Source organism: Lampetra fluviatilis, chromosome 10, assembly GCF_964198595.1.
Source record: "Lampetra fluviatilis chromosome 10, kcLamFluv1.1, whole genome shotgun sequence".
NCBI classification, from domain to species: domain Eukaryota; kingdom Metazoa; phylum Chordata; class Hyperoartia; order Petromyzontiformes; family Petromyzontidae; genus Lampetra; species Lampetra fluviatilis.
In genome coordinates this window covers 5,280,698-5,294,440 of record NC_136284.1, presented here as the reverse complement: position 1 = coordinate 5,294,440, position 13,743 = coordinate 5,280,698, and the positions used below count along the sequence as shown (strand labels likewise).

General features: G+C 40.8%; 1 protein-coding gene across 1 annotated transcript in view; it reads right to left on the bottom strand.

The window, feature by feature from the left end:
* Nucleotides 1-13,743, bottom strand: part of CNTNAP2 (contactin associated protein 2) — a 151,625-nt gene that overhangs the window by 14,554 nt on the left and 123,328 nt on the right. The window contains exons 14-15 of the mRNA XM_078860254.1: nt 11,629-11,785; nt 4,002-4,129 (exon numbers count right to left, since the gene is read on the bottom strand). Of these exons, the coding sequence (XP_078716380.1) occupies nt 4,002-4,129; nt 11,629-11,785 (285 nt within the window). The remainder of the gene's footprint in view (nt 1-4,001; nt 4,130-11,628; nt 11,786-13,743) is intronic.

Sequence of the window (13,743 nt, the reverse complement as noted above, 5' to 3'; positions counted from 1 at the left end):
AAGTGAGCTACTCTGCAGTTGAGATCCATCACTCGAGGTACCTTTGTATTTTTAGGTTACTGTGTACAAAGACGTAATTATACCATACATTTGGTAAACATTGTATTGAATACACGTCACGTATCAATATATCAAGAGGTCGAGCTTCACATGATAATTTTGTGAAAATGGCAAACTGGTAGAAGATTACACTCTTATTTTTTTTATATTCTTGTACAGTGTGCAAGAGACAGCATGATAACACACCATCGACAAACACAGTTCGGCCACAATGACAAATACACTTTGTATTTGGAAATTATTCAACACATCGTCTTTCTTTTAAATCCAACAGGAGGAGCTCTGAAGCTAAAGTACTTTTTTCCCCATATTACGTACTTTGAAATAGATATTCTGTTTGTGTTCCAAAGCTTTGACACAATGGATCAGGCGCAAAGGGGGTAAGGGGAATCGAGATGTGAATACGAGATAGGAGTCTATCGGAGACAACCAGGTTTCCTTGACAAACGGGCCCTTGCAAGCCAAGTGCCGAAAAACGCCAGAGCGTGGTCAGGGATAAGAGGAACAGGATGCAGAGTGACCGTCTCTCCAGCGAGCAGGCGGACCGCCGAGCTCAATGAGGATGCGCAACAGCGTCTTCCCCAGGGTGGGATACAATGTTTGTGCTCATCTCCCCCCCCCTCCACTGCCCACGCAATCCTCAAAAGCACACACACGCCACCGCTGCTGCTACGTGGGCCGCGGCGCGCTTGTGTAACCATTTAATCACTACGACTGCAATTATTTATTTTCTGTAATTATTTGGTTATTCCCCGCGTTTTAACATCAGAGCTGAGAATGGTCTGTAAGCTGCTCTTGGTTAATTGGTAACAATTGGCTGAAATTGTGCGCACACCCACACTTGTACGAACGGATGCATGCACAGCGTCTAATGCTGTACAGCAGTGTTCTTCACTAATTTTCAATAGGACATCGGTGTGAACGCCGCCACACATTTGAAACCATTGGGTTTGACAGCACTGGGGGCCGCACGTCAGGGGCCGCACTAAAGGCCACCAGGGTGCCGCCAGTGGCCCATGGGACTTGCAAAGAAGAGCACTGCTGTGCAGTATTTATCACTGTGGAGAACAAATATAATAATATTGTACAGAAATAGCTGTATGTAAGTACAGCTGCGATATAAGCAACATTATACTGGCGGTGGGATGACAAAGGCCTACTTTGGATACAGGCACACTTCGGATATAGGCACACATGGACTTACACTCATGTACTGACAAACAACTATTACTGATTTGCCCCCCAATGTCGTTGCATGCAGCTGTAACTGTTCTAGGATGGAACCTAGAATAAACATGGAACTCTCCATGAACATAGACCTCTCCTCCTCACGTCTTTTCCTTCCATCCTCGAGATTTGCCACCACCTCTGCCGGAGTGATATTAATGTTGACCCCCCCTTTGATGCTTCCGACAGAGCTAAAGAAAAAATATGACTTCAAATCCACCTAGTGTGGGGTCACAATGTTGTGCCGCGCTGGCTGTAATTAATGTGTGCAGGTTTGTTGTTTGGCGTCAAAAAGACAATGTTCGTTCCACGTCATCTAAAAAACACTAATCCGAGGTGGCAGCATCAGCAAGCTCATATAGTACTGGACAGTAAAATATATCCCTGTGCTGTGACTGTGACAGCAAGCTTTTTCAGTAGTTTCCGTGTGATGGTGTCTTTAAAACACATTCCCTTGATACCATCTGAGGTTGTTTAGTGAACAAATTTGAACCAGTTGTCCTTTTGATGCCCACGGAGATAGGGGTATTCTTAACAACCTGCAGATACGTTAACAAAACATAGACTAAGGTCCCCATAAGCGTATACAAACTGTTTGGACAAGTACTGTTGGCGAGCACCTATTAAGGCCGTGGTTCTTAACCTGGGGTGCACACAATCCCTGGGAGTGTGAGATGCCATTTTTGTGGATGCGAGACATCCCAGATTTTTTGAGAAGGTAAATCATCGAAACACAAATTAAGCAAAGGCACGTTAGTACAACTACTTTGTTCCATCAAACCTATGTATTTATTACCATTGTACATTTTTTTTTACGATTGAGAACCAACGTATTAAGGCCAAAAATGTGGCAAGTATCATGATCGACCATTTGCCTCCCAAGTGCTCATGTTTATATACTGCACCGGGTACTCATTCAAGGCAGAGTCGACCAAGGGGAGGCCCAGGTCCAATTCAGGTGTCACTCATCACTGATTTTAGCCATGACCGGGAATCAGACTTTCCTTGTCAGGTTCACAAAACAGCTCCCTAGCCGCTCCAACACTGCTGCCCCCATAATGAGGCTTGTGTTACGGGATTTTTTTTACATACGTACAAATTGTACAGTTGCTTACTGCTCATTTCATAATGATGCTTTTCGTGGTTCTTTACTAGAATGGAGCCAAGGTTGGATTTGAATGAGAACACTCTTGGATCAAGGGCAATGGTACTCCCCAATAGATCACCTGGTTACCCATTCGAGATACTTTAAGCACATTGCCACTTGACGCCACTTGACACCACGGGGCGCCTTTAACATGGATTTATCAGCACCGCTGTGTAAATGGTATGTTAAGCAGCGATTCATAACACATTCATACAGAACCCACTTTAAGGCAGGCATTATAAATCTAATCATGTTGAATTATCAGCAATTATCTGCCGAAAAAAATGCATCATAAACACCACATTAGCAGTAGCTGGTCACTTATCAGCATGAAAAACACTGCACGGCCACGTAAAAAAATAAAATAAAAACAGAGACTGTATGAGGACTGTAACTGTCAGACGTAAAATGTGTACACTGCAGATATCTTTACTGCCGTAGAGGTCAAGACACGTGTCTTTTATGATGCTTTATGTCAGCCTGCTGTTAAATGTACATCATTATGTATACCGCAATCTACCGAGCTTCGTGTAGATACTTGCAAAAAAATGTACCTGCAAAACAAATGGGGAGTTACTTCGTGGAGCACGTACAGTATTCGTTTTACTCAAATGGCATGCGCAGCCTTTGCTCTCTTCATGAAAGATCTTCCCTACATCGCCAGTTTTAAACAGGCAATTAAAATCAAACAAAGTCTTCTACAACTACTCGTGAGTGCCAGAGATCGAACGGAGAGCAGCGGTACTCCATCAAAATCTAAATCCCGCATTCTCCACGTGTTGCCAGGAGGATTACCGAGCTTTCATTAGAACAACGTGGTCCTCTCTCTCTCTCGAATTTGTAAGCAAAAGCAGTTGCTCTATGAGACATCTCCTTTACCAGTGGCAAAATATAGTAGTAGGTTTTTACCCTTTAAACTGGTACAAAATGACACCTTTATACAAGGCATCATGCTTGCAATAACCACAACACAAGCAGTCAAAATGCAAACAAAAAGAAACAACTCTGATAATGTTAATGATATGCACTGTCCTTTATTAGAGTTGTTTCTTTTTGTTTGCATTTAGACTGCTTGTGTTGTGGTTATTGCAAACATGATGCCTTGTATAAAGGTGTCAGTTTTGTACCAGTTTAAAGGGTAAAAACCTACTACTATATTTTGCCACTGGTAAAGGAGGTCTCATAGTGTAAATGCTTTCCCCGAGCTCTCCATACTCTGATAGTGCGCTGGTTTTTTTTAGTTGTACGCCTTTTGGCGTCATCTGGTCCACCACCAATGGAGACTAGGCTCTAAGAAAAGCTGTCTCGGGTGTGGACCAATCAACTTCAAGGACAGTGCATAGCATTACCATTATCAGAGTTGTTTCTTTTTGTTTGCATTTTGACTGCTTGTGTTGTGGTTATTGCAAACATGATGCCTTGTATAAAGGTGTCAGTTTTGTACCAGTTTAAAGGGTAAAAACCTAAAAGCAGTTGCTGTCTGCCTTCTCCGCAGTGGTGGCTTTGCGCTGCGCTGCGCCGTGCGGCGTGTGCCATGTGCCCGTGCGCCGGCTCTGCTGCTGCTTACTATCGCCGTGGCAGGAGAGGGGTCCCACTCTGTAGGCAGCCTCTGAGAGAGCTCGATCAGTGTCCCCGATGAGCAGCTGCATCACAGGCAAATGCGGTTTGTAGCCCAGCAAACCCGAGTCCTCCTTCCTGGAGTGCAGCGACATTTGGGGAAACAATGGGGAGGTTGGAAGCAATGGTTAGGTAGAGTTAAAAATAAAGAGCGATGGTGTTTGTGAAAAAATCTCAACAATTCTTTAAAAATAAAATTGATAAAATTAAATAAAAATAAGAAAAAATACAATTTAAATAAATAATAAATATTGCAAAACCCCACGACGTTTCGATCGCAACACAAGCGTTTCTTCATCAGGCAGAGAGAAGGAGTTCCACAAAATGAAAACATTTGAACCTTGCTCTCCGGTGTGTTTTCGGATTGTGCCCGCATATTGTTCGGCATAATGTCCGACGAATCGCTCCACATGCTTCTTCAGGAACTGAGTTTGGCAAATCGTCGGACAATACGTCGAACAACACGGAGTCCAATCCGAAAACACATCGGAAAAGTGTGCAGCACAACCATTAAATGTATGCAGGAGAATTTTTATGTTACAAATTTTTTTTTACGTTAATTTGTATGAGCTTCAAACATAACTTTTAGTTTGACCTGAAAATATGTTTATTGATGAGCTATATACAGATGAGTAAACATGACATATCGGGGTTTTGTGCATCGCATCCAGGTCATGTAGTCATAATTAATGACAACTTTACACCTTGTGCTGCAGGCTATTTGTGGAAATACATAAAAGATGTATTTTTTGCAATTAAAGCGCACGACAATGTCACTGGTTGTCCTTCGGTTTTTTTTAATTGTACCGTAGTTGTTTGACATTTACAGCTTTATATACTTGTGAACATCAATCACGCAGTGTATGTGTCAACGACACTTTTAACGCCTAATATTAGCAAACTGCTGCCACACATTACCTTTGTTCTTCAGCAGCACAGACAGTCAGAGAGCTCTTCATCTCTTACGTATCGCAATGTCTAATGTCACGATAACCCACGTCACTTGTCTGACATTTGTAGACGAAGAGCTGGCTATCTGCCCTCAGGCTGTTAAACTTGTTGGTTTGAAATCCAGCAAAATTGTCGGTTGCAACTTTAAAATTGATGCAGCGAATAATGCCACGGCACGTCGTGCCAATGCACTCGAAAATCCACGCCAGAGCAAGCCCATGCATTTGATCTCACACATTGAAAGAGTATACATTTTATTGTAATAAAATACTTTTTTTCAGTGGCAATTTTGAAGGATTATTTGTCAAACAAGTATTTTTTTAGGGTACATTTGCTTGACGTGCAGAGCCCCTTGCTTCTAACATGTAGACTGCATCGTGCGCGTTGTAGTAGTTTAATATTTGGTTCGTCGACGGTTAATGGACAGGGTCAATTCCAATTAAAAACAGGCCATGTGTCTTGGTTCTTTCGGTAAAGTCAGGGAGAAGGGAAATAATGAAATAATAAAAATAAACATAATAAAATAAATTATTGTAATTTTTTTATTTTCCTTCTACAAGACTTTACCGAAAGAACCACAAAGATGAATCCCTGCAGTCACGAAAGCTTTAAATCGAAATTTAGGCCATGTGTCGTTATGTGCAATTTGACCAATCTTTTCAAGTCGCTAAGTAACTTCATCTCTACGTTTCCCTGATTTTGAAAGTTGTTTTTCTTTACTCAAATCCTCTTTTAAAGTGAATTACCAACACAATAACCAAATGAACTCGTTAAGTGGCCCTACTGTGTGCATGTATTACATATGACGTGTAATACATGCACACGTTTGTTAATTGTGGTTTATTTTTATTCAGATGTATAGCTAAAACTAAAATATTTAAATACTCCAGTATTGTACACAAATACCATACTACATGTTTAGTTGCTTATTCAAGCTCTACTGATGGGAGGTCACCATCTAGAGTTCCTATCAAGAATGAGACTGGCATCAAAATTGAATATATATTTTAATGGTTGATTAAAGTAATAAATCTGGATTATTTAGTTTAGCAAGACACCAAGCACTCGAATGTCTCAACACTCTCATGGCAATGCATCTGGCGATTGACCCGTTGAGAAGAGCCAGCGCACTTTCCCATTGTCTGCAGCTGTAAGCAGGTCACCTCTCCGTGCATGCACGCGTGCGTGTGTGTGCATGTGCCAACAATGACATGACCTGGTCAAGGACTGTGATACCATTAATAGGCCAGGGCGAAGGGTTGTTCACGCTCACAAAAACAAGCAGAGTGCGGGGCAGCTAAAACACAGCAAGTTGGAATAGTAGGAGGCAGAGGTGGTGCATCTGCCAGCCATCTCAGTAAGTCAACACGTGGCACCCGAGTCTGTCCGGTGACCTCCTGCCAGCGAGCCTTCGACACTTCATGTAGACTTAAGGTGCACATAGTCTGACACAAGCGCCGTTAGTGGAAAAAATGGAAGTTGTTGCCAACTATGCCCATTCGTACCACTGATATCACGGACAGTGCACAAATAATCTGTTCAACTGTTCATCTCATTGTCTGCGTGCACACATGGACAGTGGGGCTCAAGCTAACAATGAATATTGAATGTTTTCACTTTCAGAACTGAAGCCTTTTTAAAATAAACAAATATTTTGTTGCGTCAGATATGTTTTTGAGAATTTATTTTGCAAGTGCCCATTAAAATGACATTCATTTGACTGAATGTGAGAAATATGGCACATTTCAAACGTACATACTTATTTTTCTGGACTCTACAAGGGAAATACATACATATATATAAAACCTTCGGTCATCACCGCAGCGGATTTTGGCTAGCCATCGAACAAAGACGGCCACTGCATCGCGTGCTTTCGGATGCACTTCTGCGGCCGTTTGGATGCTTGAAAACTCATTTATTTAAAACTGCTTTTTGTATTTAGTTTGTTGTTCTTTCCCCGCACCGCCAATTAGCACGGTTGGCTATGTACAGTGTGAAAGAAGTTCAACATACATAAATCGTTGTAAATTAAAAACACCGCATTTATAAGAAACGTATAAACTACACGAATTCTCATTCTTCAGTGTTCATTTAACAAGTTTAACACGTAGGCTTTCGCGACCAATATTATTCATAATCAACGTTTTTGGGTTTAGATCGCGTTATTTATAAATGTGTCGACACATTTAGAAATAACGCGATCTAAACCCAAAAACGTTGATTATGAATGAATTTAACAAGTTTTCGATGAAGATAAATTGTTAAACAAATGCTGATCGCGAATGCGGTGCACATCCACCATACAAAATGACGTACACGTGCACGCACCCGCAGACGCACGCGCGCGCACGTGCGACTTAGCATTGCCTTGCAGTCAGTCCCTGCTGTAACAACAGTTGTGGGCTAAGATGTTACAGCAACGTTATTTCTTCCTTGCCGGTCTGGGGAGAATTAAGCCTTTTTTTCCCATCCTGACAAAGAAGCAACACGATCTCTCCCCCCCTTAACACGACACTCTTGACAGGGGAGTCTCTGATCGAAGTCATTAACTCGGCGGGAGCAGCACGTATTTTACATGGCGCAGTGTTGACCCATCGCAGAGGCGGCTATATCAAACACTCACGTGCATACACCAGAGCTGCTAACCAATGCCCCTACTTTAAAATATCAGCAGGAGGCCACAAGTCATGTTCCTCCCTCTATAATATAACATTCAATTTGCACCGATGTTCCAACAGATACGAATGCACGGGGGGGGGGGGGAATAGACATACGAGTGGTACGGACATCACAATAACAAATATTTTGGACTCTTAAATTTACTTTTCAGCTGGCAAAAGACTTTCATCAAAGTCTTTAGTAAAGTACCCTTTTAATTATGTAGGACTGCACACATTGATCTCCACTGAAGGTTGCTGGCTGTTGTTTTCGAGCTGAGCTCTCCCTGTGTAAGGACAGTACGGGGGTGATGTAGGGACAGGACGGTTCCTCATGGCCATGGTTACTAATTAACGTAACGGCAACAGACAGGGGTCACGTTAGGGTACGGTGGGACCTAAGTGGTCGCTAATAATGATTGATGCGACAAGATTTGACAGGGTCGCGTGAGGGACCTAACGGTCGTGAATTGTAATAAGGGCAGAGACGGACAGGGCCAGGTGCGGTGAGAGAGGGTTCGAGAATAGGGGCGTGGCTGGGTCGTGAGGGGGATAAAAGCCGGCGTGAACCAGGACTCTGGGCTGCTGTTGTGGGAGAACTGCCGTCGCCGTCGTCACCTTTAAGCGGGTCGTCTTCATCATCCTGGAGTGGGCACCTTGTAGTTTTGGAACGCTAGAGTTATGTTGTCTCAGAATAGAGCTACCTAAGTTACCCAAGTGTATATAGTCTATCGCGGTTATTCGTTAAGTTATCAGTGAGTCGGCAGACTTTATTCATACTAAATATACATGTAACTGAACAAGACGGTGTTTCTGAGAGCTACATTACACCTGCACTCTTTAAGAACAAATCCGCGTTGCTTTGTGGTAATCATCCAATTGTTCAGCAAAAAAATCTACATAATGAAGCGGCATTGTTTTTCACAGGTAAGGTATAGTAAAATGTCACCCTGGTAAATATATGCTTTTGAGTATCACTTGCAACCCATATTCAGATATAGAGCATTCGTGTATGGTTTTAGTAGACAATAACTTTGTAACAGGCACAGATAAGTGGCTTCTACTCGATATAAAGTGAAGCAGTCTCATGCTTATCAAGTAATTGCCATCTGACTGCAGCAATGCACGTTTCATTAGTTTAAGATCTGCGCAGTGGTTTTGCGCCAAAATAATACAATTTACAGCTCTGACTCCTGCGTAATTGGATGGATGCCAACTCTTTGTTCCTGGCATGTAGGACAGGTCAGTGTAGATAGACGATGGTTGTATTACTCGTGTGGGCTGAATGAGCATGCGCATTGTGCTCCCAATCGCTTTCTCTTTTTACATTAACAAAAGAAAAATAATTGAATTTCACATGAGTATTTCTTATTCACCTATTATTCGCAGGTCGGAAGGTTAGTTGCATCAAATGAGGGTCAGACTCATGAACCGAAGGTCAGATGAAAGGCTTATTAATTTGGCGTTCGCAACGGAGCGACCACTTCAGTTGATTTACTGTCACTAGCACGCTTCCATTAATAATGTCTTTAACCTGACAGCACAAGGCATGGCTCCCACATTTATGTAGACACTTTTAATTAAACCGTTGCAGAAAATATCCAGAAATACTCAATTAAAATATCAAAAGAAAAACACGTAAAAAAATTTAACAAAAATATATTCAACCACAAGTCTTGTGTCTGAAAAATTATGGGTACGAGGCAGTATATATATGTGTCTATCATACAACTCTCAGATAACGTTATATATATAGAATGCATATCAAAAACTCAAGGTGCCCTTTAAAGTGTTATAAAAAAATATATACTATTCAAACGCATTAAACAAACCAAGAAAATAATCCATAATCCATTTCCCACAGACTAAATATGTTTCAGCAGCTGGAACAAAAAGTGCAAATCCTGTACTTTCATTTGAAAGGTATGATTATCTAAACACTGAATGACTTCGAACTAACACTGACACAAACACCGTCTGCTAAAATTACCATTAATATGCTATGTATAATATACCGATTAAAGAATAATGCAGAAATAAAAATACATTCTGCTATTTTTACAAAGACTTGCGGACACAATGTCTGAACATTGCACGAAAAATATTTTAAAAAATTGCACACAATAGGCATAACAGATTATAATTATTCATCAATTATTAAATCACCAAACAAATGTTCGTGCTATTTTTAATACTTGCTTAGATTCGGTGCATTGGAAAAATGATATGCAGGTTGTCACATACATTACCTCCAAACAAGCAGTGTACCGATACCAGGAGTAATTATAATTCAGATTTCACTTCCATGACCTTAGTTTGCAAGCTGCGAAGGGAGATCTTTATGCAGAAGGTTAATGATGATAATCCCCTGGGCAAAGCACATCAATGCTACACCTTAACCTATTCACCTGCAGTTCAACGAAAACTGGGATGAAATTTAATTATGACACGACGCCGGTGTAAGCGAGCTCAATTTTCAGGAGCGCATGGAAAAGTGTACGTATCGTGGCATACAATGAACGAAACACTTTTTGGGGAAATATAGTTATAATTTAGTTACTGCTTATTTTTTGTTAGATTTTTTTTCTCTAAACTTTCCATTTACAATGCTTTTAATTAACAAGAGTAAACACTTTTTTTTTTTATAAAACCTGAACAAATAGAGGACCGCAGACATTGGGCAATTATTGTCACCGGCTCCTTGCATGGCTGCCTTCCTACTTGTCTGTGGTTGCGTGTGCCTTTGAGTTGTTCTCTCTCTACGAGAGTGGCAGAATACTGTGCGTGTTACAAGTGGAAACGATTATCATAATTAGAGAAAAGGTTGACTGAAATAATACATGAGAAAAATCTTGTCATGATTGTTGGATTTTTATCATACTATATATTATGTTACAAAAAGTTTTGCTGGCTGGAGGGAAGGACAGGTGGAGGGTGTTGTTCAAAGGATGTGCGTGATGCTAGTTTACATTTTTATGTTATGTTTATTTGGACATTTTCAACATGAGTCCCGTTCAGCTTTGTTCAAATGTTGTGAATTGTGTTCTGGTTCGCTTCACAAACACTACATTGTGAGATCACCCACTACTTGAAATTATTATCGAGGGGTCTTTAACAACACCAAGCACACTAACGAAATATCTGGTCTAAAGTTTCCTTCTTCCCGTTATTGTTAACCATGTTTGACTCAACATGGAAATGGAGCATGCTTGCTTTGTTGAATTAATGCATTTTATTTATATGCAAGATATACCATCAACAGTGACTGGTTCCATCAAGAGGGAGGAAGGGTATTCATCTTTAATTTTCTACATCGTATTTTCATGAATTTCACTTTCTTGGGTCATTATTATTGTTATGAAATAAGCTGTGGAGCATTAGTCCTCATTGCATTATTCCATTGAGCCTTGTTATAGATATGTTGTAACCTTTTGGAGTCAATGCATTCATTACCCAAATGAATTTGAAGGTGTGCAGATACACAAAGGTAATAAAGCATTCTGTTTTACACCAAGGAATGCAAAATCATTATCGACATGCTCTTTCGGTAAGTGGAAAGCAAGAGAAATATGTAGAAGACCAATGTTTTAAAAGCAATACCTTAAAAAACAATGCAACAAGCCAAAATAACATTCAGGATGCTATGTCATAACAACAATTGGCTACTCATAGTAAACATTTGGCTTTTAAAGGCTGCAGTTGTGCCATTCCCAACAACGTTGCTAAATAAATCTGGGATATTATTGTGGGATATTATTGTGCAGTACAATGTCGCACTATCTGGCCATCATGTATCCATACTGGCCGACTAACTGCCCACACCAGGTACGGTATTTGTCCACAGTGTAACTGTCATTTTCTGCCGGTGTTGACACATCTGTCCTTTTCACATATGCGCCTATACCACAGTCGCCCCATAGTCGGATATGCGACGTTGTACTGTACTTATCCAACTCAGAGACCACTCACCAGTGCTCCATGTCCGTGTCGCAGTTGCAGTGGAACTTGGGGTCTGAGCAGTTCTCTGTGATTCCGCAGGCACACTTCTGTACCCCAGGGATTGATCCTCCCCAGTATCGCTGCTTCTCATTGGTCCTTCCGACCCACCAGGTGTATGGCTCTCCATCTGACAGCAGCAGAGCATGATCATAATTAGAGGACCCTCACTGCCATGAGATGGTCATCATAAATCTCGATTTTCCACACGTCAAAAATCCCTCCAATGTTGATTGCAGCTAGGCCTCAAATGTTTTTCCAAATGTGTGGGAAAATGATCATGGTTATCCCACATAGACAATGATCCATGATAAAGGAAAATTCGCATTTTCTTCATTGGCCCCATAGAAATGAATACCATAAATTTCTTAAAGGAGCATGGAGACATATATATGACGATATACTGTGTGTACACAAATATACTTGAATTAGTCAGCATTTGACATCTCAACTAAAAACCACTTCTGTAAAGCATGTTCATAGTCTTTAAGTCTACAAAAGACTGTCTACAAAATAATATGAATAATGGAAAAATATGCGTCATCCAAGCGCTCATATACCAAGGCCCTCATAATCTACATTGAAATTATCAAAGCCGTTTATTAAAGATGGAACAATTACACTGAGATTGCATAAAACAATTACAAACCTGAACAGGAGTCAAGTCAGTAAATGCATTCTCACTAAGGCTATTCACAGCAACACTTGAATATATTTTCTGATAACTGGATTTGATGAAGACATACAGGATTAATCATCTCAGATTCACTGACAAAATAGTCATGATAACAACAATGAAAATAAAGGACAGGAAAATATTTTGAAACTTCTTCTTGGTTCTTTCGGTAAAGTCACGTAGAAGGGAAATAATAACATAATAAAAATAAAACATAATAAAATACAATTCTCACAACGTTTCGGCCACAACGCAAGCAGCCGTCCTCAGGTGAAGAACAGGGCTGTCGGAAAGACAGCGTCTGAATGAACACCAACAAGCTTGGCAGCGTATATTTAAGCTGGGTTAGAGGAGGAGGGAGCCTTGACAAAGGGATTTGCATATCAACAGGAATTTAGCATATTTATGGAAAATGCAGATATGGGATTAGTCACTACTTGTGGAATGTGTAGGTGATGGGGGGGGGGTCTCAAAGTCATATTATGCTCGTGTATTATATAGGATTAGCAGTAACCCAGCTTAAATATACGCTGCCAAGCTTGGTGGTGTTCATTCAGATGCTGTCTTTCCGACAGCCCTGTTCTTCACCTGAGGACGGCTGCTTGCGTTGTGGCCGAAACGTCGTGAGAATTGTATTTTATTATGTTTTCTTTTTATTATTTTATTATGTCCCTTCTACGTGACTTTACCGAAAGAACCAAAAAGATGAATCCCTGCAGTCACGAAAGCTTTAAATCGAAATTTTGAAACTTTACAAAGAAGACTAGAAAGTGGAATGAAAGTTAAATACGAGCGAATATACACTCATGGCCTACAAGTACACTGAACAAAACAACCGATGGAGAAACACAACTGGAAAATTCCAAAGCGTTCAATTGAAGGTGGACTGGGATCAAAATGATAAATTGGACAAGTCGGTGTGAACAGGATGAAGTGCTTTAATAAAATAATGTGATTATGAAAATCAACACACCAATGTGTCTCAGGAAGAACACCGAGTACTACCTGCTATGACGTGGGCTCGAACAATGAACATTGAACAAAATCTGAAAAGTATGCAGGGTAAGCAGCTGGCGAAGAAACACAAATTCAAGATATACTGACTGTTGAGAAGATAAAGTGAGCTTGGGCAGAATTAATCACGGGGAGGGATGATAGCAGATAGATTAGACTAGTTGATGCAATGGTATCTATGTTGAACTTTTTTCGCACAGTGCATAGCCAACCGTGCTAATCAGGTGTGGGAAATGATAGCCAATAGAGGGAACGTGCACGAGATGACAACCACCCAAGAAATGGAATGATGATGAGACCAGCTGATAGGCAAAAGTGGGATGGATTGTAGCATTGCAAGAACGTGACAGATGTCGACGTGGACAGAACATGGCTGGTGATTGTCAATCAGCACAATG